At 43.4% G+C, this 24,784-nt stretch overlaps 1 protein-coding gene across 10 annotated transcripts in view; it reads left to right on the forward strand.

Moving 5' to 3' along the window:
• The window catches only part of arvcfb (ARVCF delta catenin family member b), a 242,479-nt gene that overhangs the window by 115,844 nt on the left and 101,851 nt on the right, over window positions 1-24,784 (forward strand). Inside the window, exon 1 of one of the 10 annotated variants that reach the window (XM_005747745.1) lies at window positions 2,237-2,518. The exons of the other annotated variants lie outside the window; for them this stretch is intronic. Within the exon in view, the coding sequence (XP_005747802.1) occupies window positions 2,498-2,518 (21 nt within the window). The 5' untranslated portion in view covers window positions 2,237-2,497. Of the gene's footprint in view, window positions 1-2,236; window positions 2,519-24,784 lie in introns of those variants that run through there. 10 annotated transcript variants of the gene reach the window in all.

Consider the following 24,784-nt stretch of genomic DNA (forward strand, 5'->3'; position numbering starts at 1 on the left):
AAAGTAAAGAGCATTGTTTCTTTTCTCATCTGCTCCCTTGAGCATTCCAAAGCACTTAATAGATTTTTAAAAGGGTTATGAAACTCACTCAGTGTTTAAATGGCTTAAATGGAATATGATATCGCATATGAGAGAGAAATGCACTTCAACTTTTTTTTCTTAAGGTAATGTTGCTTGGCAGAATTCTAAATAGTATTGTTGAAAGTAAATAGATCTAAACGCAGTGGTGCATGCTGGGCCAGGTCTTTCATTAAGAACAAATGGAGCAGTAAGATTCGAGGACATGAACTGCCAAGCTGGTGGAATGCAAAACCTCAGCCATTTCCCCTCCGTTTGGGATTTCTCCTTTCTCCGTTTGAGTCTTTTAGTGCAGTCATCCTTTCTCTCTCTCTCTCTCTGCTGTCTTTTCGGACCTCTCTCAAAGTTGTCCTTAGCTAAGCTTCCATCTGGGTTATTAGATTAACATTCCTACTCGCTCTTGGTCACAGTCACAGATATTTGAATGCGAATTCTTTCACGTACGTCCCTCCCCTCCCTTATATCAAGTGCAGCGAGAGGAACGCCACAAAGAGCTGGAGCAAAGGAGCTGTGTGTGCTTGTATGTGTGCAGGGTGTAAAAATTTGCAGAGTATGGGGTGCCTCCGCTTCAATAGGGGCAACTTTTGTTTTGTGTGTGAGCCACTGGCCCCCCTACACCTCCCTCCTCTCTATCGCTCTCCGTCTATGCCAACAAGGGGGAGGGGTCGACAGGCTGACAGACAGACGCAGCTGGAGTGCATAGAGGGAGCTGGTCCCACCCCGCTAAGATGCCAGAGATAGACCCAATGAGAGAAAGAGAGGGAGGAAAGAGAGTGCTGCTACATTTCCAGCTCTCGCTGCCTGTCTGTGAACCCTCCTTTTTATTAACGCACCCAATTTTCTCAGCCCTGGAGGTTTTTATTCTCTGGCTGCCTAACTTTCTTTTTGTTGAGTGAGTATAGTGTGTGTATGTGCATGAGCATAGGGTTCAGCTTGCCTCTGGTCCTTTTTTTTAGGCTCCTGCTTTTGCTACTGAGGGAAGATTCTGCCTTAGTCCTCTACCTCACCAGTCCATAAACAGCCCAAATACAACATCTCTCCAAAGGAGAAAGTAGGGGTCCTCTTTCATCTGTGAGAAACCAGCCTATTTACAAAATTACAGTGGATGTGAGAGGATTTGACTTTCAAAGTAAAAGTATTTTGGTTTTCCACAAGAAATGCCTGTTGCAAAGCACTGCTCAGTCTTCCTGCTGCCATATAAATGAGCAGATCAGCGATGTGGTCTGTTAGGTCATGGAATTCAACAGTCTTATGACATTCTGATGGAAGTGATGCAAGTGTCAGTGTTATTTTTAGCAGCAAAAAGATATCTATTGCAAAAATTGAAACTACTAGAAAAAAAAACTATCTACACACTACTGCAGCATTATAGACATAAATTTAGAAAAAAAAGAAGATGCATTATGCAGATATTCTGGAGTTAGGTGTAGGATTATTGCATTGGTAAAAAGTTATTAATTCTTTTGGTTTTGTTTGATAATTCTCACTGTAAACTCTCCTACATGTCTCTTAAGGTCCACACAGTTTACACCATTACTGTGATTATTAACCACATACATGACATTTTGAAGTCAAACTTTACTTGAGCAACTCAAAGCACTTTTGTCTCATTCACCCATTCACACACAAACATATTCTCACAAGCACTTTTTCTATACATCTTAGTGCCTATTGTAAAAGCGCTATACAAATACAGGCCATTTACCATATTGTCTTAACATTCACTCTCCAGTGAATGCAAGAGGAGCAACTCAGGGATTGCCCAAGGATACTTTGGGATGCAGACTGGAACAACCAGGGAATCGAACCACCAACTAACCTTCTCATTAGATGTTTTGCTCCACCTTATGAGTAGGGATGGGTATCGTTTAGGTTTTATCCAATACCAGTACCAAACCGGTACTTTTGAAACGGTGCTCGAACCGGTGCTTAAAGAATGGAGAACACACACTTTGTCCAAAAACCTCTTATGTTTATCTTTTTTGTAAAAAGATAACAATGTTAGCCTTTTCTGCAGCTTTAGGGCATATATGGTATCTATCTATCTATCTATCTATCTATCTATCTATCTATCTATCTATCTATCTATCTATCTGAGCGTCCGTAATCATTTTATTTTGAAAGGCACAGCGCCACACTTCCGCTGTTTCCCTCGCTAACTCCGTGTGGCTGGACGTAGCCGAGTAGAGGATGGCTGCCTGCATCTGAGCCGCTACCTCTGCGCTCACAGAGGGAAAACCCAACGTAAATAAACAGGGAAAGCGTGAGGAGACGAGAGGAGGAGAGGAGGGAAAGAAGAACTTTTTCCGACAGGAGGAAGTATCTATCACACGTTTCCCCGGGAGCTTTTTCTTTTTTCCTTCTTTCTTTCTTTTTTTCTTTTTTTAAATTTTGCTGGAACCAAACGGGATTTTGGACCATGCCTGCTGAAGTGAAACAGGTAGTGCTGCCGTGCCCGCCGGTCTGTTTTCTGCCCCTCTTACCGTATCTCCAGCCTCTCGCACTCTTCTGCTGTCTCCCGTGCTCCCAGTTAATTGTTTGGCTTCTGTTGCGTTAGCGCTCATTTTCATCTGGTAGCGTCACTCTTTATGGCTTTCATGTGTTTTTTTTTTCTTTCGCTCACTTGTATATATAAGAGCAGTGATTGTCAGATTTATCGATGTCCTTCAGGAGGAAAACGCGTGCGTGCGACTGGTTAGCACATACACTACATGGACACATGTGCAGTCCGTGTGCATGTGATGTGTCTGTGTGATATTTACATGCATGTGTGCAGACTGCTGCAGGACATCAGATATAAGAGTATTTACTTAGACCACTTAGTGACCATTTGACTCTGAAAACACGGCCATGAGATATGTTTAGTGGTGTCTCTGTGCGCGCACATATGCGTGTGCTGGTATGATTGGCTTGCATCAAAGCAGCAAAGTGACTTACGACTTCTCTGACACATTCATGGGCTCTGATGTGTCAGTACCACCTATAGAATGACTGCTTACCCAGAGACGAGCAGTGAAGTATTGAAAGTTTGTCCCTGATCATCGCCTGCAAGGCTATGAAAGCGCCCAGGCCAAGATTTATAGCTCACAGGGCTGTATTACCAGGAGTGTGAGAGACATGGCATTAAAACCCTTTTGTCTTTCACTTGCACAGATACCGCAGGAATGTGCTTTTGTTAGGTCTTGCCAGTGTGTTACTGTGTCTGTGTGGGTGTGTGCGTACCAGGGCATGATGTGCATACATTATTGGAAGTGTTCCCTGTGTTTGAAGCGCATCCACACAGGCAGCCTACACCATCACAACACTCCTTCCCCAGCCAAGCTTGGCAGCGCTGAGATGCTCAGAAAAAAAAAGAAGAAGGAAGACGACATCCAAAAACAGAGATAGTGGACAAAAAAAAAAATGACTGAAGGAGGACAATCTATCATCCGCACTTGTTTCCTCAAGAAGGGTGGAGTTACTGAACCTCTGTCTGGCAGACTTAGAAATATTCTGTCAGCTTTCCATACGGCTCTGATGATAATATGCTAACAGTTGCCCTGTGGATGAGTGCCACCTAATAACCGGAGGAGCTTTTGCCAAAAATATGATCTGATTTTTGGGCATCTGGGCAAAAAGTTGCCTTTGACTTCGATTATATGATTAAGATGAAATGCATGCTAACAACTTGAGAGCATTTCCTCTCCAGAAACATCTTGAGAGGTGCCCCTTAGAGTCCATGACCCTCGTAAGGTCAAGATGTTTCACATACTTTATGCTCTGCCGGCATCGTGGTGTGACCTTTTAAACTCAGATGGACATTCCTCAGATGGGGGAGCACCTGCTTTTGACAACACAGTAGTTGAGGTGTGTTCAAGTCACCCCTGTGCCATAAATGGATTCATATCACGGACAGTGTTGGGTTTTTTTACTGGTCTTTTTATTGGGTTTTTAAGGACAGTATGGAACAGGAGGTGAGTTCAGTGCAGTCAGCTTAGATGGGATTGTACTGAACTCTGTGTGTCCCTCAAGACGTCTAGCGGCTTTAAATCTCTTGTTATGCTCGGACAATATACTCGGGGAAATGATGATGTCTTGACCTCATCTTAATACTGCTGCAGGGCTTATGGCAAATGAGTTTTTGCCCACTCAAGATTACTGCACAATCCACAATTGGTGGTGGTGGTGGTGGTGGTGGTGGGGCCTGCACCAGACCACATCTGAGTTAAATATAACCTGACCCTTATTTTAGAACTACACCAGCTGGGTAGTGCTCAAATCCTCCGAATTTATTCACAGAGGCCATAGCATCGTCTGCTCGTGAAAAATAGAGTAGATCTGGAGAAAAGGAAAGCAACCCAGGAGTCATCAACTTGCCAAGGTCTATGAAACCCAGCTTTGCTTTTTCTCGGCAAACTAGAAGGACCTGTCTGAGTAAGAAAGTAATTAATCAGTTATGCAGCCAAAGACTAAAAGAGGTCTCATCTTCAGGCTGTGAGTTACTGCCAGATTCCTGACAGTGGGGTTTTCAGCAGCTGAGACTTCTCTCCCTTATTTGATGCTCTTTTATTTCTTACAGAAATTAAAAAGCTGTCAAATTTCTTTCTTGTGGGCTTTTTTTTTTTTTTTTTTTAATGGCAGCTCAGTCCTTATGTGTATTTTTTTCATTCCTTTCTTCAGGCTCTCCCTTTACTCCTGCCGAAGGGGTTGGGAAGATCAATATTTGAAGACATGTAGAGCATGCGAAATGCCATTGTTTCGGCAAGAGGATGTCATACAAATAAAAAAATAATGCCAATGACCGGAAACATATAAGCGTTCAATAGCTGCTGCGAGTCCATCAATGCAAGGGGCTGGGTGTAGGATGAGGGATGAGGAGGTGTGATCATATGGCGCTGCGTGGCTGGTGATACCAGATGGCCTTCCCATCACACAACCTGTCCATACTGGCCATACTCTGTATGTTTCCCATACCGTTCCCATGGCTGCTCTTATTGCATGACCTATGACAGAACATGGTTTGACATGTCACAGTATCCGCACGCCAATCACACCACCGCCTCCTGCGGCTCTGCTTTTGGTTTTAAGCAATCTGAACTTAATTTACAAGGGGAAAGCTGACACCGTATCTGTGCCGCTTCATGATAACTACCCGCTGTGATCATGTGACCTGTGCCGCTTCCCCCGTCAGCACATGTAGCTTCTCAGTAATGTAGGTTGCAGTCACTTTGTCTTTTTAAAATTTTTTATAAGCTTTAAATATTAAAAAAGACATGTTTTGGTCAAATGCTTTATTCATCCAGTCTATTTCAATACAAACTGTTTTTCTGCCTCAGATGCTTTGTCATGACTACATGCCAGTGTCCCTAGTGTAAATGCTACGCCGCTGATATCAGACATCAGCCCAATACTGATTCAAGTATCTGTGACAACTATAATTAGGGATGTTCGATATAACGACATATATCGGACAACGATATAAAAACGTCTATCGTTTCACGTTACGCTATCGTTTGTTTCGTGGTGTTGCAAAATAAACTGTTTGCGGCAATATTTTTTCATTGTTTTGATGGTCACTGTAGTGGCTATATCAATTTCTTAAAGTTCTCTCTTTCTCTTATATTTTATATAACTGCACTATGGATGGACAAGCGCCTGTTTTTATGCGTTGTCGTTAGCAACAACGACGGTAACACCATCAAGTGTCCGCTTGTTTATGTTCCACATAAACCTTTCACAATAAAGCTCAAGATCCTTTTCAAAATAAACTGAATCACGTGAAAGAGCAGATTATTTACAGATGAGAAGTAAAAAAGAGCCGCCAGGTGCTAAAAAATAAACCTTAGACTCAAACATTAGAACAGGCTTTTCCCCGCAGCACGCCGTGTAATAAATACTCACAAAAAAATGGGCGTTACAACTTATGTCTAAAAATGTATCGTTTCATGCATCGGTTAAAACACTCGACTCCAGCTACATGACGCGCAGCCGGAAACACTTGCCGCAAGACGAGCTGCCCAAGATTCACAGAATTTACAGAAAATGTTACATTTTTGTGATTTATATCGTTATCGGACGATAAAATTCTTATATCAGGATATGAGATTTTGGTCATATCGCACAGCCCTATCTGGCAGTGTTGAGACACAGATGCACATATGAAATACACTGAAGCACAGAATAGTGCAGAGGAGGCACAAAAGCACTGCTGTAGATAACAGCTAAGCACTGAGCTCAAATCAGTGCACATAACTTTGGAAAATTAGATGAAGAATGTACTTGTGAGTCAGTATTTAATTTTTAATTTTCTCTGGTTTCTTGGGGTGAGCAGTAGGAGGTGGTGCTAGTATTAAAGTATTGATTTAATTCTTAGATAACAACAGATTTGAGTATTTGCATCCAGTCTAAATCTGTGGCTCATTCTTTGAGGTTTCCTTTTACCAGAAATGTGGTCCACCAAGTGTGTTAAAACTATAAAAGCTATTTGACCCCAGCAAGTGTTGCACTCCACTATACATTGTAAAGTTGTTGTTCTGTATTAAATGGACATGTTTATGGTGTTTGCATTGTGTGGCTGTGTTCTGTGGAGGACTAGGGGTCAACCCTTGGCACATCAGAGACCCCTCCACCCCCTTCACCTCTGCTTCCCCCTATATCTGTCGTAAGTGATTTGGCAGGCTGACAGTGTGACTGATGCAGAGCCTGCGCTCGCTCACTCACTGTCTGACCACTGGCGAGAACCATAATGCTCTCTCAGCTTTCATCATCACGCTGATGGAATTAAAAACAGGTGAGTGGCAGTAAATTGGAAGGCTGGAGATGGATGCCTTCATACGGCAGCCTTTGGAAACAGCAATGGGGAGGAGAAGCATTAATTAGATGGCAGCTTATTATCTTGTAAGAGGAATTTTTTTGTTCCTTTCCAAATATGGTAAGTCTTCTGAAGGCGAAGTGTAGACACGCTATCAGCCTACTCTCCCTTCAACACACACACACACACACACACACACACACACACACACACACACACACACACACACAGGAACAGCAATTGGATCCTCAGCTTATTTACCCTGTTTGTCTGGAGGCTACGTACAGGGCAGGTCTGTTTAGAAGGAAGTGGGCTGCATGGCTTCCCTGACTGAGTCCAATAAACACCTTCCTATCTGTGGCGCTGGAAGCCAACAAGCAACGAGCTGTGTTTTCGATCGGGTAGATAAGAAAGCCACTTACCCTGGAGAGAGCAAAAGAGGCTCTGTCACATTGTGATAGAGGCTGACCAGAAAGCCTGAGAAAAAGAACTCGTGGAACTTAAATAAAAGTTGTCCTGGAATCTACGTCGAGGCTGCAGTTGCTGTTGTGACAATATTTACATGATCGTTTCATGTCCTTGAGCTGGTGCGATTATATGATACTAACAGTGTGCTCGTTACACAACCTGATGGCCCGTTGTAAAACATTTGAGCGGCACTTTCCTGTCTGAGTTTTTACAGTAACAGACTGATAGTCATTGAAGAAAAAAATGAAAAAGGGACTCTTCTCCTTAATGAGGCGATCTGTGCAAATTATCTGGTGTGTGTATGTGTGTTGTGTCGCCACTGTAATTGGCTTTCCAGTAGGGACTGTGGTTTAAGTTGCAGATGTGACAGGTCTTTGGGCGGCAGCACGGGCAACTAAAGAGCCCGTTGATTGATGGCACCATAGCTGCAAACACCCGTTTCTCAGCGCCTCCGTACTGTAGAAAAGAAAACTGGCAGATTTTGGCCCTAACTGACAAAAAGACTGTACCGTAACTCTTTCACTATAACAATGACTGATTTCCTGCTAGGCAATGAAAGCTATATTTCAGTCTAGTTTTAAGACTCACCATAAGTGGTTTTACTGGTATTGTGTGTTCTATTTGTCAGAATAGAAGAAGAGTACATAAAGAGCTCAGTGGGGCTTCCTCGTTCCCTTTTCCCACTCTTCCGTTACTCCATGCTGGGAACACTGCTGTCTGAACCTTTAATCGGAGAAGGGTCTGGTTCTGTGGCTACGGCTTCTTTGACAGTTATCTATAGTTCATATATGCTTCCCCTCCTTCATCCTGCAGCTGGGGACCTCTTAGAGAGGCCCTAAAGAGGGGGGTCAATTCTTCATAAAGGTTCTCTCAACTAGAAACGCAGGAACAAATGTCTGCCTACTTCTGCATCGCTCCTCTTTAACTCCCTCCAGTACTATTCACGTGGAATGGGCAGTACATGCAGCACAGCCACAGGGTCTGAAGGAGCAGGAGGGCGGCTCACGCTCATCTTGCATGTTTTGTCTGGACTTTCTTTTGAGGGATTAGCCCATTTCCTCCCTCTGGGCAGGCCACTGGAAGCAGTCAGGATGGTGGGGAAAGCATTGATCCGCCATCATCGTACCATCTGTCTCATGCTGCCTTCTGGGATTAATGATTCCCTCTGACAGCCCTTTAGTAGAGCTCCATCACTGCTGTCTGACCATTCAGATTGCACTGTCATGTGGTAGTGTGAGGAACGTGCACGCTGCGTCTTTTGGTTTATGGTGAAACATTAGACTCTGTGGGGGGGGGGGTTCAAGGCAGCTGATTCTTTCAGTGAAGCTACAGCAACATAAATGTACAATAACAAAGACACGCATAGCATACCTGAATGATTGTTGCCAGATTTGCTGAAGCAGACTGACTAGCTTAGTGAGGCAAACAGCTGCAGTCAGTAATATGCTTGTTCGTATAGTATGTGGCATATGTGGAGTATATATTTACACCAGCTGTTAAATTCTGAGCCGATACAAAAGGTTAAAATAATTTTCAGCTTTAGAAACAAATGAATCTTTATTATTGAGAACAAGTCAGTCATTTAACTATTCATCACTTTGAACAGTTTCCCTGCACAAAATTAATTTCACACAACATTAAAATAATGACCACTAACACTTACCAGTTTAAACAGTGTCTGATATCAGTAATTGGCTAATGTCATCCTGTTTGCAAGTATCGGTTTTCAAAGAGAACATTAGCCACAGTGTTGGGTAAGTTACTTTAAAATAGTAACTGAGTTACATTACTAGTTACTTCTATCAAAAGTAACTCAGTTACTTCAAGTTACTCGTTACTTTCAAAGTAACTAGTTACTAGGGAAAGTAACTTTGGTTTTACTCAGAATTCTCTTGTTAATGTGTTGCTTCCATAACTTTGCCAGTCTTCTAGCTTGCTTACTTGCCACAAGTGCACTGTGCCACCTACCAATAGAAAGGAAAAGATAATGTGCATATTTCCACGTAAGAAATCCCACGCCTGGACCGTCATTGACTGCTGCCATGATTCTAGCCTACGTCACAGCGTCATCTGCGCCTTTTACATCCAACACAAAAACTGCAGTCGTGGTGCTTTCGATTGTACTCAGAACTCGGAAATTCTGCCTTCTGAATAGGAAGATGTAGGCAACACCAGACTGCAGATGAGCTGCATACAGGGCTGGACTGGGACAGAAAATTGGCCCGGGCATTTTGACTAGAGCCCACCATTATAGCAAAAATCATAAAGCCTTTGAATGAAAATAAACGCTGTTGTGACAGTGATGTACACTGTTTTGATGGTATTTATGCATCAATCTATCAATCGTTTGTTGTAAGATTCAGATAATTATTTTTTAAAAGCGAGACATTTTAAATGAGAATAAGAAAGAAAAGTATTTCTTTGTGCCCCCCTCTCCCTGTTAATGCCCTACCTGGCCCCCCTGGCAAAACTTTGCTAGATCCACACCTGCACAGTTACCAGCTGTCAGCTACCTAAAAAAGGATCCTGGTGTTATTTGTCTCTCAGAAACAGTTCATAACTTCCCTTCAACTCATTAATGTCACCTAAAAGGTAAACCTGTTTCTCCATCACTTGTTCAGCTCTGATGATTCAGTAAGGACATCTCCTGGTTTCATCTTCATGTTTCCCTCTCACCACATATACAAACCGACATCATGGCCAGCAGCTTTTTTGCAGCTGTGGCTCCAGCAAACATCAGCTGATACTAGAAATTAATATTAAATACATTCTAACAACAGCTGATCAAGCTTAAACGTGCTGCTGTTGTTTAGCGCAACATCTGCTGGTTTCCTCTTTCGGCGCAAAGTGGGCGATAAACAAACAAGAGAGCCGATCAGCTGATCATTGATCAGTTTCATGATTGAAGTAGAAACAGGAGCGGGAGGGGGGAGAATGAAAGAAGAAGAGGCAGCTGTGCAGCAAAGACACAGAATAACTCCAGCTTTGTGCCTTTTTCATTGTAGCTGAATTACGGGACAAACTGTTCCTTTTCACCTCAATAAGAAACGCGTAATATTTTCTCTGAATACCAGACGGGACGGTTGGCAACTCTAATAACTTATGAACAAAATAAGGTTCAACATCATTAACTTCATAGCACCACCCAGCTGTATAGAAACACCGTCATGCTAGCTAGCACGCAGTACGGAAAAAGTCAGAATAACGAAAATAAACTCCACCTAAACCTGGTTCATATCTGACCCAGAGAGACTGCAGGTCATAACTTCTTACCTGAAGTTCAGTTCACACTTGGACCGGCGGCCGCCTCGGGTCTCTTTTCCTTCTGCGTCCCTTTTCCTTCATCCACCTGCTGGCCTCCACCACTTGCTAATGTTACTGAATCTGTGGAAGCTCCGCGATAGCCACCACACGAAGTAACGAGTAACGACCCTATCTAAATCACAGTAACGAGTAACGCGTTCCTGATTTTGGCATAATAACTAGTTACCGTGCTCGTTACCGCAATAATAACGTAGTTACTGTAACGCGTTACTTAATAACGCGTTAGTCCCAACACTGATTAGCCATAATCATTTTTTTGCTATCTATTGGTGCATCCCTAGTATATATGGATTTGAGCTCGACTGATATTGGACTTTGGGGACTGGAGGTGTTGTGATATAAACTTTGCATAGTGTTAGTGTAATGTGTAAGGGAAATAAGGGAGTTGGTGTTCTGTGTAGTCTGCAAACCGGTGAGCCGTCTTCTGTTAACGTCGGGTCAGCAGCGATGCATACTCTGCTACGTGGGCTCCAGAGCGTGCTCAGTGTTGTAAACACTGATATACTGATTTATTTAACAGTGTCTCAGACTGAAAAACATTATTGTCATATTTGAAGTCTGTGTACATCCACCTTACTGAAAGTTTTTGTTTGTGTCAAGAGCACGGGCTGTTTCTGGACTCATAACTGTAGAAAAGAAATGCAAACTGATACTAAAACCTTTGTGGATAATCCCAGCATTTAAAATCGTGACTCTGTTAATATGTGATTATTTTAGCTGTGGGTGATTCAATCGGAAAAAGAAAAAAATCCAACAAAAAACAGTTCTTATCTAACAGTAGTAGATCCATGTCTTACTGAGAGCTCAGTCACAAAGCCTGTTGGGTATTTGAAGTGCGAGCTAGCCGTTGCTGACCCGCTGGCAGTTGAAGTGCGCTGATGAGGTCCGCCACTTCATTAGAATGCTGCTCTGAACCTCACAACACACAATAGTTGTTGTAACTGCTTGTGGCTTCTGTCCAGGTTGAAAAATAAAATAGAATAACTGAGGAGGAGAGAGGGAAAGTCCAAACCACGGTAAGCTGACCGGCCTTGGGGGCTGCACCGGGCCTCAGCGCTGCCTCAGCACTGCCGCACAGAAACGTTATGCTAACCAGTGGCAAAAGTTCAGCCAAACCAGGAACCTCCTAAAATGGGAAAGATAAACTAGTTCTGGGCTTTTTGAGAGTTGCGGATTCTCCGTGCAGACAGTGGCTTGTACAGAGTTCACCTCCCTCGACAGTAAGAGGCCTCCACACGCTGAGCTGCCTGTCGTATGATGGCACAGCATTGTTCCACATCTCCTCATCAACTCTTGATATATGCTCAGCCCCTTTCCCAGAGGAGCAGCTACTGAACAATGGAGCGATGCGCCTCCTCGCACATTCCACGAGGCTCGACTGAGCTGTCTAATGAACCTCTATTGCATGCGTGGACTCCCCTGACTGCTGGGGCTTCACCAAAAAAAAAGAAATGCCATCTTGCCCCATCACACACCCTCCCTCCCACTCATATTTAATTTGTTTGGTATGTGTAATAGGCTGTGAAGTGGAGCATGGCGCAGTGTTGATCTGTGCCAACCGGGTCTGCAGATACAGAGGGACAGGTGCCAGCCATCCACGCAAGGTGCCGTACTTAACACTCTGCACTGGGTTGGAGAGAGTACAATCCTGGCCCTGTGGAGCGGGCTTTTAGAGTTGCCAGTATCCTGTTGCTCCAGCCAAGCAAGCTTTTAGTTTAGTAATAGGACATCATGTCTGCATGTTCTTTTTTGAAGAGGGGGCAGCTGAAAGTTGCAGAGAAAGGGTTGTCAGCTGCAGGCTGGTAGAGCCACAGTAGACATGAAATAAAGTGCATTGACTTTCTTTCTGCACACCCAGGGAATTTCAACGTGAACACAGAGAAAGCTAAGAAAGATAAACCACTTTTCTCAGTAGCGGTTCATTTGTTTACAGCCAGCATGACTCGGCTATCACAGTTCATTATGTAATGAAACACTGATGTGGTGTTTTACATGTAGCAGCTTAAATTGCATTTTTGCTGTATTGGGAGAGTGTCAGTGTCTGACAGAGTGGGCAGTCATGGTCTGATGGCCTGGGTGCATTAATTACTGAGCCATTAAAGCACCTTTTTCCATCAGCGTTTGTGCTTTTCACATCTCAATAAACACCCCCACCCAAAAAAAAAACAAAAAACAAAACAAAACAAAAAACCCCAAAAAACAGTGGCAATAATAGCTCTAACCTCTGGGCGAATGCAGCTGTTGTTTTTATTTGTGCTTGCAGACTTTCTAGAACAGAACTAGTACAGCTGTGGAGACTGAAACTACAAGTACATCTAAACTCCAGTGTTTTTAGAGCAGTTTCCCAAAATGGACCTTTGGCTGCTATCACCATCACACTCACATGGGGATTTATTTCCCTGTGGCTTTTTCTTGGTTTCCCAGCTACCTTTCTGGATCCTTGGAGATTTAAAGAGAATTTCAATTTAACATCCTGGTTTGTCAGCAGCTGTATTTAGGCCCTTTTTCTTTTCTTTTTTTACCTCTTAGGATTTAGGATGTGTCAGAAAGAGTGCGCTAAACCCTGCAAGGATCTCGAAGTTAAGCAAACAGCGCCTGTTGACACAGACCTCCTCGAGTTCCCGAATTCTTTCCGTCATATTCAAGTACAGTTAAGAAGGGCTTAATCCAATAAAACCCGCTTTTCGTCTGCTTTCTGGTGCTCGGTCCCTCCTAAATCTGACTGTGTGTCTGCAGTGTGAGGGGTGGACTCTGTTGTTAGAGCCACTAGGGACACACAGGGAGTATTTTCAGTGTCAAGGAGCAGCTACATTCCAGACTTGAATTCTCATTGGGGAGCAAGCACTCATTCCTCAGTCTGCTTCAAGCCATAGCCAACCTCCCCCTGTTTTCAATGTGACACTTGTCCTCGGCCCTTCAAGTATAATGTCCCTGAAACACTGGTGCTAATTAAGGCTGCCGGTGTCTGTAACTGGCCCGCAGAACACGAATCAGTGCCCTGCTCGGCCATCGCATATTCGTCACTTACCGGCGAGAAAAAAGTCACAGGAGACCAGACTAAGTGCGCCCTTTCCTCAATCCTTCATGTTCTCACGCCACTCATGTTGTGACTTTAACACAGCGCTGTTAAAATCTTGGACTGCTAATGGTGATGAAAGCAAAGGGTGCTGAGTGCTTTACTACCTTCTATAATTACCTGCAGAAATGATCTCAGATCCTCAAATCTTTTATAGAATGGAAACATTTTTAAGTTGAATTGAAACTGTACTCTAGTTCTGTGGTCTTCAATCATGGGACTACAAACATTAAGATCCTCCTTGTATCACTATATGATTTGACAGTAGAAATTCCATACAGGCAGAAGCAGCTGTGGTATGTTAGTGGGAACGTGCCAATCTGGCACAGCAGCTGTAATAAAACTGTTGGCTTTCTGGAGTGCTGATGCACGTAGGTACGGGCAGATAGGACACCAGTATACTGTGACGCATGTTGTGTGCACTGGAGAAGTTGCACAAAGAAAGTAATCAAATGGGAAAATCAATTAAATTTTAAATCTGCCGAAGAAGTGTACGGCATGATGCTATTTTAAAGTCCTGTGAGATTATTTTTGACCAGCTCGGTGATTGCAGACAGGAAAAAAAAAACAAGTCCCTATCTGATAGTGTTCACACATCACAACACATTGTGCTTCCACTATAAATGCAGTGTTATTTCCGTTCTATTTGCAGTGCTTTTAACATACAATTTGGCCAAAATGAGATGTTTCTTTGGTCCGTTTCTTTCTTTTTGTTCTTTTTTTTTCCTTCCTGTTTTGTTATTTAACCCTAGCTGTAAAAAAACTAAACACCCACCCCCCCTCCTCAAAAAACCCCCCCAATAAACCCACTCTGTATATCAGCTCTAATTCATTAGTACTTTATTTTTTGGAGTGCTGCAGTTTTCTGAATGATGAATATGCAAATATGTTCATGTTCCGCTATATTAGCAATGACAAATTGCCTCAGCTCTTCAAATAGTCCTGAATTATTCCAACAGATCTCTCTGAAATATGGTCATCGCAGCAGAGGCTGAGAGTTGGATACTTAATCTGAGGGACTGTCTTCAAAGAGAAGTCTCCTGTAACCTCTGCCACGTTGCTGTGTGGAAAACACAGCGGGCACGTGCACAGAGACCGATTTCAGAATTGCAGGCTTCTGTCCACGCTCTGCAATCTGAAGCTTGCAGGCAGCAAGACTGGCATGATGTCTCCAGTGCTCCAGCCCCGGAGCCCAGATGCCACGAGCTGCCGCGCTGCACTCTGGGCTCGCAGCTTTTCTCTCCAACTTAGCTAATTAACGTTCGCCTTCGGCCAAATGCTTCTGCCTCTCTCCTGCCATGGCTGTTCATTTTGAGACGTCCTCAGTGCTTTGAATAATCTCTGTTCCTGAGAGTTTGAAATCCCAAACCTTGGCTGTTTGGTGCCAGTTTGCAGCACCTGATCTCCCAGAGGTTTGCTTAAAGTCAGACTTCAGCACATTATGCTGATATGCCCTGTTTTGTTTTTGGGGGGCGGGGGTGGGGTTGCAGAAATGTGCAGAGTTTACAGCAGGTGCTATACAGAAAGACTTTCTTCTCCATTTCATTGCAGATAACCTCTCAGGGGACAAGCTGACATGTAAAAGAGTTTAAAACGAGGTTTCTTCAGTATGTTAACGATGCAGAGGCGCCACGTTGCTGTTTGTGCAATTTGAGTATGCTGAGCTAATGTTACTGGAGCTGCTCTGTATGAATTCCCGTGTATTGTGTATATTTGGCAGAGTTGCCAACTTTGCGAGCAGCACTGCAGTATTGTGCAACGAGGTTGTGAAGTGGGTCACCCTCTCCACAGTGCTGAAGATCCTGTTTCCTCTCAGAGGAGTATGCATGAAACTTGTATCCAAGAGAAATCTACCACAGGCAGACTTGATCGTCATTGTGAGCTGACACAGTTCTGTCCCACATGGACACGGAGAAGGTAAAAAATGATATAAACTGCCTGAAATACGGCATTAATCGTCCCTTGGCTAATTACTCAAGAACTTATCTGTCTTTGCCACATCTGTTAAAACTTGGAAGTGCGTAAATTGATGATTTGCACATGGTTGAATTTCTTCAAGTTCATCTTTGTTTTTTCTTTTTCTTTTTTTTTTAACTTAAAATGCCGTTTTGGGTCATTCATGTTTCACAATGAAGGCATTGTATTCATGCTGCAGATTTACTGTAGTCAATATTATCATTATTATTTTTACAGAGTTATTTTTCCTTCTAGAAGTTACTTCTTTTGGCTTGGAATTCCAGCTTGGCTTCTTTGAACGATGAACTTTTGGCTGCTTGTGGATCTCTCAGTCATCCCTGGCAGGCAGAGCAGCCTTAATTGTTGCCTGCCTCTGGAACGTGCCTCGTTAATGGGGCTGTTGGAGTTTCAATCAGTCAGCACTGTGTTGTTTGTCTCTAATATCAGCTTTCTCCACCCGGGCAGCCGTGATGATGCAACAGGCTGCTATGATGTTGGTGACACCACTCAGAAGGCTGTGGCCTGAAAGAATGAATCTCTTTCATGCCTCTTTCAGTCTGTTTGATGCCAAGCTGGCATCCAGCAGAGATGACGGTTAATGTCGATATCTGCTGTTTTGTTTTTTGGATGTCACTTAAATAACGTGTGTGATGAAATGTAATAGCCACAAACTTAATTTCACAGAATCTGTTTAGCTGTTACTCCAGCAAAGCCTCCATGCAGCATGGGAGGAGTGGGAGACGTTGTGGATGCAGATTACAGATGCTTCTGTGCTCCAGGAAACTGGCTCAGTGAGCACTCCATCCTAGCTGCTAATCCTCTTCGACGTCGCTAAACACTCGCACAGGTAAAAGGTCCTACAGATTGGAGTCATGGTGGGGTTTTTCCTGTAAAACTCCAGAGATTTGCATAATAGGAGCTTATTGCTCATTCTCCTGGACTTATTGCGGATTGCAACAGGAATGCCACCATCTTTTCATTGAAGGTGACTCATTGTGTGCTGTCCCACAAATTTAAAGAGGTGATTTGGGAAACTGGGAACAGCAGTGGTCTAATACCACAAATGAGTCATGATCCATGTGAACAGTCCCTCCCTCTTTGCCTCTCCTTGCCACATTATCCACTTCAGTGTCCTGGCCTGAGTCTCAGAGCAGGCCATGAGGGGTTGTTTAACAATTCAGATCAAGTATTACTTTTGCTCCATGCTGCTGGCCTTCTCTTTGCACCTCTCTGTTGCCTAATCTTTTATTTTGGCTCTGTATCAAGTGCTGAAACTCCTGGCAAGGCAAGCAAACCTCTAATAGAGGGGAGATGTGAGGACCTTGTCACCATATGGGGTCTGGAATTCCACCGAATACCTCTCTAATCTCCACAACATGTTAGGAATCCAGAGCCCTTGTTTTTCAAGACAAAATAGCAGTGGGCTCAGCACGTGGTGGGCAGCATAAAAAGCTGCATTTGTAGCGCCTCGCAGCACTTTGACTTTTGAGAAACACGCACAGGAAATTTACTGTTGTCAGCAACAGGGCTGTGCAAACTACTAAGTGCTCTTTCACCTACTAAATGTACGCAGATTTGTAGCCATCATTCTGCTGTGCAAGCTCGTCATCAAGCCGGAGCAGATGGAGAGTGAGGTAGTGTTGGTAGGATTGGTGGCCTCAGCTGATAAGGTGTCTCCTTTGCTGAACTAAAGTACTTAGGTGTCAGATATGATTGTCCTGTTCCTGTGGTGCGATGTACTGAAGGGCAGCGAAGCAGCTGAGCAGCATTGCTGTTGCTCAGGGAGGTACTTCGCTGACTTGCTAAATGGCCGCTGGTGATTCAAGGCTGTCTGCTTTCCAGACTAACTGAAGGCCTCATCTTTTATTTTGCTTTTCCTTCCCCAGGTGTTGACACGTGACTTTACATGGAACCTCATATGCTTTTCCTTATTTTTTTCTCATATATGTATATAAACTGTTGCAAAGGCGGATGCTCATGTTAAACACATATAAATGTCCGCGTTCCTGCTGAGGCATAAAGGAAGAGGACAATGCTATAAGACAAAGTTTAAACAAGGCCACCCTGGATCTGACCCTTCTACTACTGAGACCTTTTTGTTTATACAAGGGGACACAATCAGAAGAAAGTTTGCTCAAATGAAGGTTGATCAGCCCTGCTACTCTAGAACAGAAAAATAGAATAGAAAATAAATAAATAAAATAGAAAAATAGAAGAGGAGTTTAGTTTTGATTTGTTTAAAACAGATTCTCCTTCAGCAACAAACATTGACACATAAGAACCGGTCCATTACACATCGGTGAAAAACATTATAATATACCATTCCCAACGAAAACAGACAGATATGGCTCCAGTTGGTGGTGCACGGTCAGTCTTACCGTGAGAGCTTGTTTTTGGTGTGGGCATCAAATGTGGAAGAATTTGTCGGGGTTGTGTTTTTGAGGCTTTTGGGGTGGCGGTCTGTTTTGGCGACACGGTAAGTGGTGCATAAACAAAACGAGTCTTTCTTGCTTTCCCAGTGTGTGCCAAATCATATGTGGTTAAGTTGCATGCAGTTTGTCTTCGCATCCCTTGGTGATAATCTGAAACAGGCCGTTTCCTTCTTTGAAGCATTCTAAAGCTTTCACTGAGGTCTTCAGATATCATCCTTTACCCTTTGTTCACTGCATCACTGGACATAAAAAGTTGTTTTCATCATTCTGAGATATTGCCTATTTCTTCCCTAGGCCGGTGGACTAATGGGCTTTGGTCTGTGGAATCTGCTTTAGTGTTTTCTCCCTCATTGGGCCATTTGCTGAGGCCCCAGTGGGGCAGACAACAATAGGCTTCATGTGAAAAATTCACCATGACGGGGGCATTCCAGCAAGCAGTTGATACGTTTGCAGCAGTTTAGTGGTTAGATAAAAATCTGCTACGACTGAAAAAGAACAACACAACCCCAATGCTTCCAGGGACAGAAAATAAGATTGAGGATTCATTTTGTTATTGGATGGTGCCTGCCTGCTATCTATCTAACTGCTCTGGCACGCAGTACTCATGGCCTTGTCCTGTTCCTCTTTGTCTCAGTCAGAATTTCATTCTAATGAAATGAGGGTGCAGCTGCAGTCCCGAATTAGAAGTGAAACAATTCTTACGTATCTTATTTATTTGCTGAAAGTCCCATGGCAGAGGGACTGGGCTCACTGCGATGCTCCGCAGCGCTCAGGTTGCTGCAGCCCGCGATATGCGCAGATGCTCGGAGTAATTGCAGTGAAGTCTGGGGATCTCTCACTCTCAGAGATGGTGTGAGTCCCTTTTGAAGTCAGGATGGGTTTTCTCTCCATGCTCCGAACCAGCTCTCGAACATTAATTTATTTTCATTAAACTACCTGCATGGCTGAAGCGAGCAACAGAGAATTCGGGTGTTGAGCAAATGCTCATTAATGCTGAACAACGTTCTTCTGTGGCTGTAAGCTATTTAGAAAGTTGCTTGATATCTCATAAATTGAGCAAACTAATAAGGTGAGGGGCAGAAAATATTTAGTATCCCGGGAAAATTACTTTCCTGTTGCTCAGAAAAAGCACAATTTTCATTTCCATCTTCTTTGTTCGTCTGCCATTGGAGTCTTTAGCAGCCTGTAGAAATGCGCCGTAAAAGGTTGGCACACTGATTTTGGAAGGACGCTTTGTTATTTTAACAAGCAGTCATGTGAATTTTATGCATTTAGCGTTTTCAACCTTCAAAAGCTGTCATGTTGATTTTTTTTGAATTCCAAAGTGTTTGTCTGTCACAGACAATCAAAGCCAGCAACAAAAGCCGTCAGGCAGAAGAAGAGGTCTTCAGTGCTTTGATCGATCAAACCCAAACTCGGTCAGTGAACTCATTTTAAGGAAGCGTGCAAAGAATTTTCAGTAGAAGAAGTTTCCAAGGGCCTTGAAATGTTCAACAATTCTCTTTGCTTAGTAACAGTGAAGATGTTGTGCTGTAGACAGTTATTTTTTGTTTTTTCGGTAATGTCTTGTTATGTTGTCCCTTTGTGTAAATGATGTTATAACCGAATTAAATTTTTCCCAGTGTTCTGACAAAAGCCATTAGACCACTGGGTTCCATTACATCCAATCAAAATCAAGACCAAATAATAGAGATTGGTGTGAACGGGAGTTTGAACGTTTGTCTGTTTCTCTGTGTTGGGACTGCAACAGGCTGGCGACCTGACCAGGGTGTGCCCCGCCTCTCACCCTGGTGGCATCGGCTCCAGCCCCTCCCCACTGGTATTGACTGTAAATGCACGCACAGTTTCTTCGTGCACAGTTTGTATTCACGCATTCCTGTCGCTTCAATATGTTTCCTTAACAGTTTGCAGTTTGCCACAGACCTTCTTTGTGTATAAATGCTCACATTCCTGCTGAGGCATGAAGGAAGAGGACAATGCTATAGGGCACAAAAGCACAGGATGTTAGCATGTATTGTGGTTAATGCTGTTGGTGTCGGTCCAACCCTCCAAGTCAGTTCCTACGCAGTGCTTTTGTAACCTCTGCAATCCTGTGTGAAAAGCTGACTAGGACCTTTTGAGAAAACTTGCATATCTGCGTCTTTTCTGGCAGTGTAATGCTGACAAAAAAGCCCCGTGGTTATATTGCATTTTCCCAGAGAAAGATTTGCTTTCGATTGTGTGCCTGCTTTTTCTTACAGCTCTTTCTCATGGAGGATTATTGGAAAAGGCTGTCACTGTCCAGTAAATTCTTTTTTTCTTTTTTTTCTTTTTAAAAATGCTCAAATAAAAGTACCATGGCAGTGGTGTGTGTGTGTGTGTGTGTGTGTGTGTTGTGTGTGTGTGTGTGTGTGTGTGTGTTGTGGTTGTGTGCACAGCTGTGTGTGTTTGAGAGGAGACAAGATTGCCTTACTGTTTGGCCACTGCTGACAGAAATATCCAGTGTTAGACAAGATCAGCATGTTAGCCGATACAACGAGACTTTCATTAAACATGAGATATTGGCCAGTCAGTCTTCCTCTGTCACCACAGCTAGAGAGTTTTAGGATTATTATAATAATCATAAAAATGATCTCTTACTCGGCAAATGATTCCTCTGTGGCCTGATTTTACTCAGCAGCTTGAGGAGTCTCGGTCTCTAAAAATATGCTGTCAAAGCTGGCTCACCCTGATATAAAGAGCTGCTAGCACACTTTAAAGGTGACTTATAATGCTCATTCCCAGCTCCAAATTTAAATTCTTGGACATTTTAGGAGAATAGCTTTGATTAAAATAATCTCTTTTCTTCTTATAATTCATCCTCTGTTAGTAATAAACTGTTTAAAAATCCACTGTCATGCCCTTCTTCTGATTGGCTGCCCTCTATAAACAGAAACCCTGGTCAGTAGTTGGGTGGGGTTTCTGTGATCCTGAGATGACCATATTAAGAATGTCCTCTCTCTTTGACATCACACAGAGCTGAGAGTTTAAAAACCTGTCAGAAACCAAGCATTTATAATAAAAAGCTCAGGCTTTAGCCTTACCGTGAGGCTTACATGAACATCCACCATTGCAACAGTGTATATCTGACAGACACAAAGGAAAACCATAATAGGTCCAGCTTAAGTAAAATCAACAAATGTCTGTCTTCATTCGGCGAGTCTAGCATATTAAATTTGTAAATTCCGTCTGGGAACAATTTCCAGCCTGTCTCTCCGTAGCTATAAAGGACTTGCACGCCTGAGTCTGTGCAGTACATGGGTCTGGATCTGGATCCAACACTGTAGTGAGTTATTTTTGGGTTCACACGCTGTAGAACTCAATGCACAGCAATGAGAGCTGTTGAATGCCGCACCCCCTCCCACTCCCATTCCTGACAAAAGGCTCTCCACACTGTTGGTCTGGCTGCAGTCATCTCACACCCTCTTCTCTATTTTAAGCCTTCAGACAGAGGCCCACTCCCCTTGAGTGGACTCTGCTCTCACTGTGTGGGCTAGAGAAAAGGGGCCTCGTCTCACCCAAGGCATTTGGACCCACGCACACACATAACGCAGGTCCTGCCAGCTGGTGCAAAGGTAACAGTAGAGGTAACTTCCCAGATGGAGCGGCCTCAGTAAACCTCTGCCCCAGCTGCAATGAAAGTCTGGGGAGGATGCTCATTAAAGTTGGCTTTCTTACAGGGGAGCTGACATGGTTGTCAGGGATATCCCTGTGGATCAGCGCACACATGCACACACTGAACTCTCCTTACTCATCCTATGACCTGAACGAGTCTAAATCCAGACCCAATTATTATGAATATTTTTATTTGTTTGAACACTAACATTTGGTGTTTGGCTTTGATGAACAGTGGCTTTTTTAGTTTAGATGGAGTCATCAGAGTGAGTAACAACTGTATCCTGTATCCTGACCAGAAAAGTACCAATATTTTGGGCAATTATGAGAGGGTGATTAGGATAAACTGATTTGGAATAGTGGCACGGCATGAGAATTGTGTTAATCAGATGGCTGGCGTGCACCGGACATCCTCTGTCTGACAAACACACAAACCTCTCAGTGTTCCTGATAATCAGAGTGGTAGACAGGAAGGCACAGGGGATCTAAGCTTGTTGTTGCAGTCTCTTCTTCAGGTCACGAACTAGCCTGAAGCACCACTCACTGAAGTGTCCGACGATGGCTGTTGTTCTTATGGCTGCGTAATTGCTTTTAGATTACCTACGATCCCCTGGGTTAATATAGCTGTGGTGTAGATCTGAAGAAAAGTGAAACCTGGACATCCCCAGGGGGGTTTTGAGGAGGTTCCTGGGGGTTCCCAGGGATATGATTAAATGAGTACCCACTCAAAATCAGCCTCAAAGGAGTTTGTGTAAGTGTGAGTTATATAATCGTGTGTTTCTCTTATTATAGTGGTCATGACACTTCTGTAGGTTGGCCAGAACAGAAAATCTTGAATGATTGCAACACAAAAACTCCTCATTTGTATCAGTGAGCTCTAACACAGGTTCCTACTTCTATTAAGCTGTATGTCAGTTAAACGTGTTTGCTTAAGTGGTAATTCCAGGTGCAGGTAATTTCTTAATTTTCTTTCATAGCCAACCCCCAAAATAAAGTAATAAAAATGACTTGAGAGTTCAAGTCCTCTCTGAATGTTTTTAACAAATGAATGCTGAGGAGGTCAGTAAGCGAAACATTGAAGCAAATATGATTTATTTGACTTCTCACAGTCAAGTCCCATCTCATTAAGTGCAATCAACCAAACCCCAGCTCCTCTTCACCTCTTACAATGATGGAATAAATAGATTAAAAAAAAACAACAGCTTTCTTGACTAGGTAATGGTACTTTTGTTCATCAAACAGTCTGGAAAACAAAAAAAATAGATTAAGGGAAGTGCCTCAAGCAGCAGTTCTAGTGGCCAAGAGTGACCCATAGACTGCCATGTTAAGATTCCCAACTTCATGGTGACAGTTTGGTCTCTAGACGTGATTTCATCCATTTGGATGATATGAAGACTAACAATGAGAAAAGTCACCACTGGTCCAGATATGGTTCCTTATAGTTCCAAAATATATGTGTGACAGGGCCACACTGGGCTGTGACTGGGCTTCGAATTGCGAAGCCCAAGTATCCAATGGGTGACAGCACAGTTATAGTCTATGGGTTATGCATACTTATTGTCTTATTAACAATAATTATTAAATCTTATTAACCTGTCGGCCATCAAACTGTGGTATTCTCCTGAAAGAACAAAAGCATGTTTTGTCATTCTCACCATATACAGCGGCTACGTGAGCGTCTCTGTATAGTTGTGTGGTTCAGGATTATGCGCAGCTCAGCCTGATGCCTCCGAGGAGTTTGAAGTGTTGGGCTGAAACTTCCTTCCTTTAGGGAGTCGTGTCTTCAGCAGGGTTTTGATGATATCTGTCATGCAAACTGCCCTGACCTTCCGTGTCACAGCATGTGCAGCCTGTAGGCTGTCATCACTCCTCTTCTAGCTACCAGCTATTTTAGGTCAAGATCCTGTTTACTGGATACCTAAATCTTCAGAAGTCAGCATTTCCTTTTTCACAGAAAGCGCCAAACAGCAGCCAATACAGAGAAGAGGGGGGCGTTTCATCACGGGTGGGAGATGGATAGAGACGTTTGTGTGACTTTTCGGTTGATTAAAGGCAAGCGGGGGGTTAGTAGCCAGATGCTAGACCTGCAGCTGGCTGGCTGAGTGGGAGGGGAGCTACATTGAAAAAGCTGTGGTGCCAGCAGAGTGGGGCTTAGCTAGACACTGAGAGGAGATAATCCATATTTCATCTGCATCCTCCTCTTCCTCCCTGCCACCTGCAGAGCAAGACAACACAGCATGAATAGTACATGATACAGAAATAAAATTGGAGGAGTGCTAACACTTCAGCGGAAGGAAGATATGCGCTAGTGTGGGTTTGTTTGAATGAAGTCGCGGGGGGGGGGACGTTAACGTAAAAGTGACCTGTGTCTGAACGCAAGCAGCTACATATGCAGCCTCTGAAGAGGGACCACACCCATTAAATTAAAGAGAAACCGCCCCCCCTCTTAAAAAACCCCCCAAAACTTCAGCTCTGCCCACTCCCTGCTTCCTTTGCAGCAGTGCATCAAACACCTCTCCCATTCAGATCCAGCCATGAGGCTTTAATCTGCATTCATAATATATACATTCTCCAGGGTGCTTTCCTTGCCACTGAAAACGCAAGTTTTCCCCAAATTTTGAATTCATCCAACAAATGTTTGCGATAAAAACCACACTTCTTAGTGAATGAGCCACATCTTCAAAGACACTATTTATATTTGTACCGTGGCCTCTTGTTGAAAATTTACTCTCTGCTAATTTAGCATGCAAAGAAAAAGGCTCGCTACCAAAACTATATTTCAGATATCTGCTCTGCTCTCATTTTAAATATTCATGATCTGCTCGCAGCTTTGAAAGTGAGCTTAAAAGAGTCTTTTACTCTCTCAGCCTCACACACACACACACACACACACACACACACACACACACACACACACACACACACACACACACACATGCTCACAAAGCAGGCGCCTGCTCTATTTTCTCTCTGCATTTTTCACCCATAGTCAATAGTCTCAGGAAATCAGGTAGTCTTGTATCCACT

The sequence above is a fragment of the Pundamilia nyererei genome, unplaced genomic scaffold (assembly GCF_000239375.1).
Source record: "Pundamilia nyererei isolate P.nyererei 1_Seehausen unplaced genomic scaffold, PunNye1.0 scaffold00203, whole genome shotgun sequence".
NCBI classification, from domain to species: Eukaryota; Metazoa; Chordata; class Actinopteri; order Cichliformes; family Cichlidae; genus Pundamilia; species Pundamilia nyererei.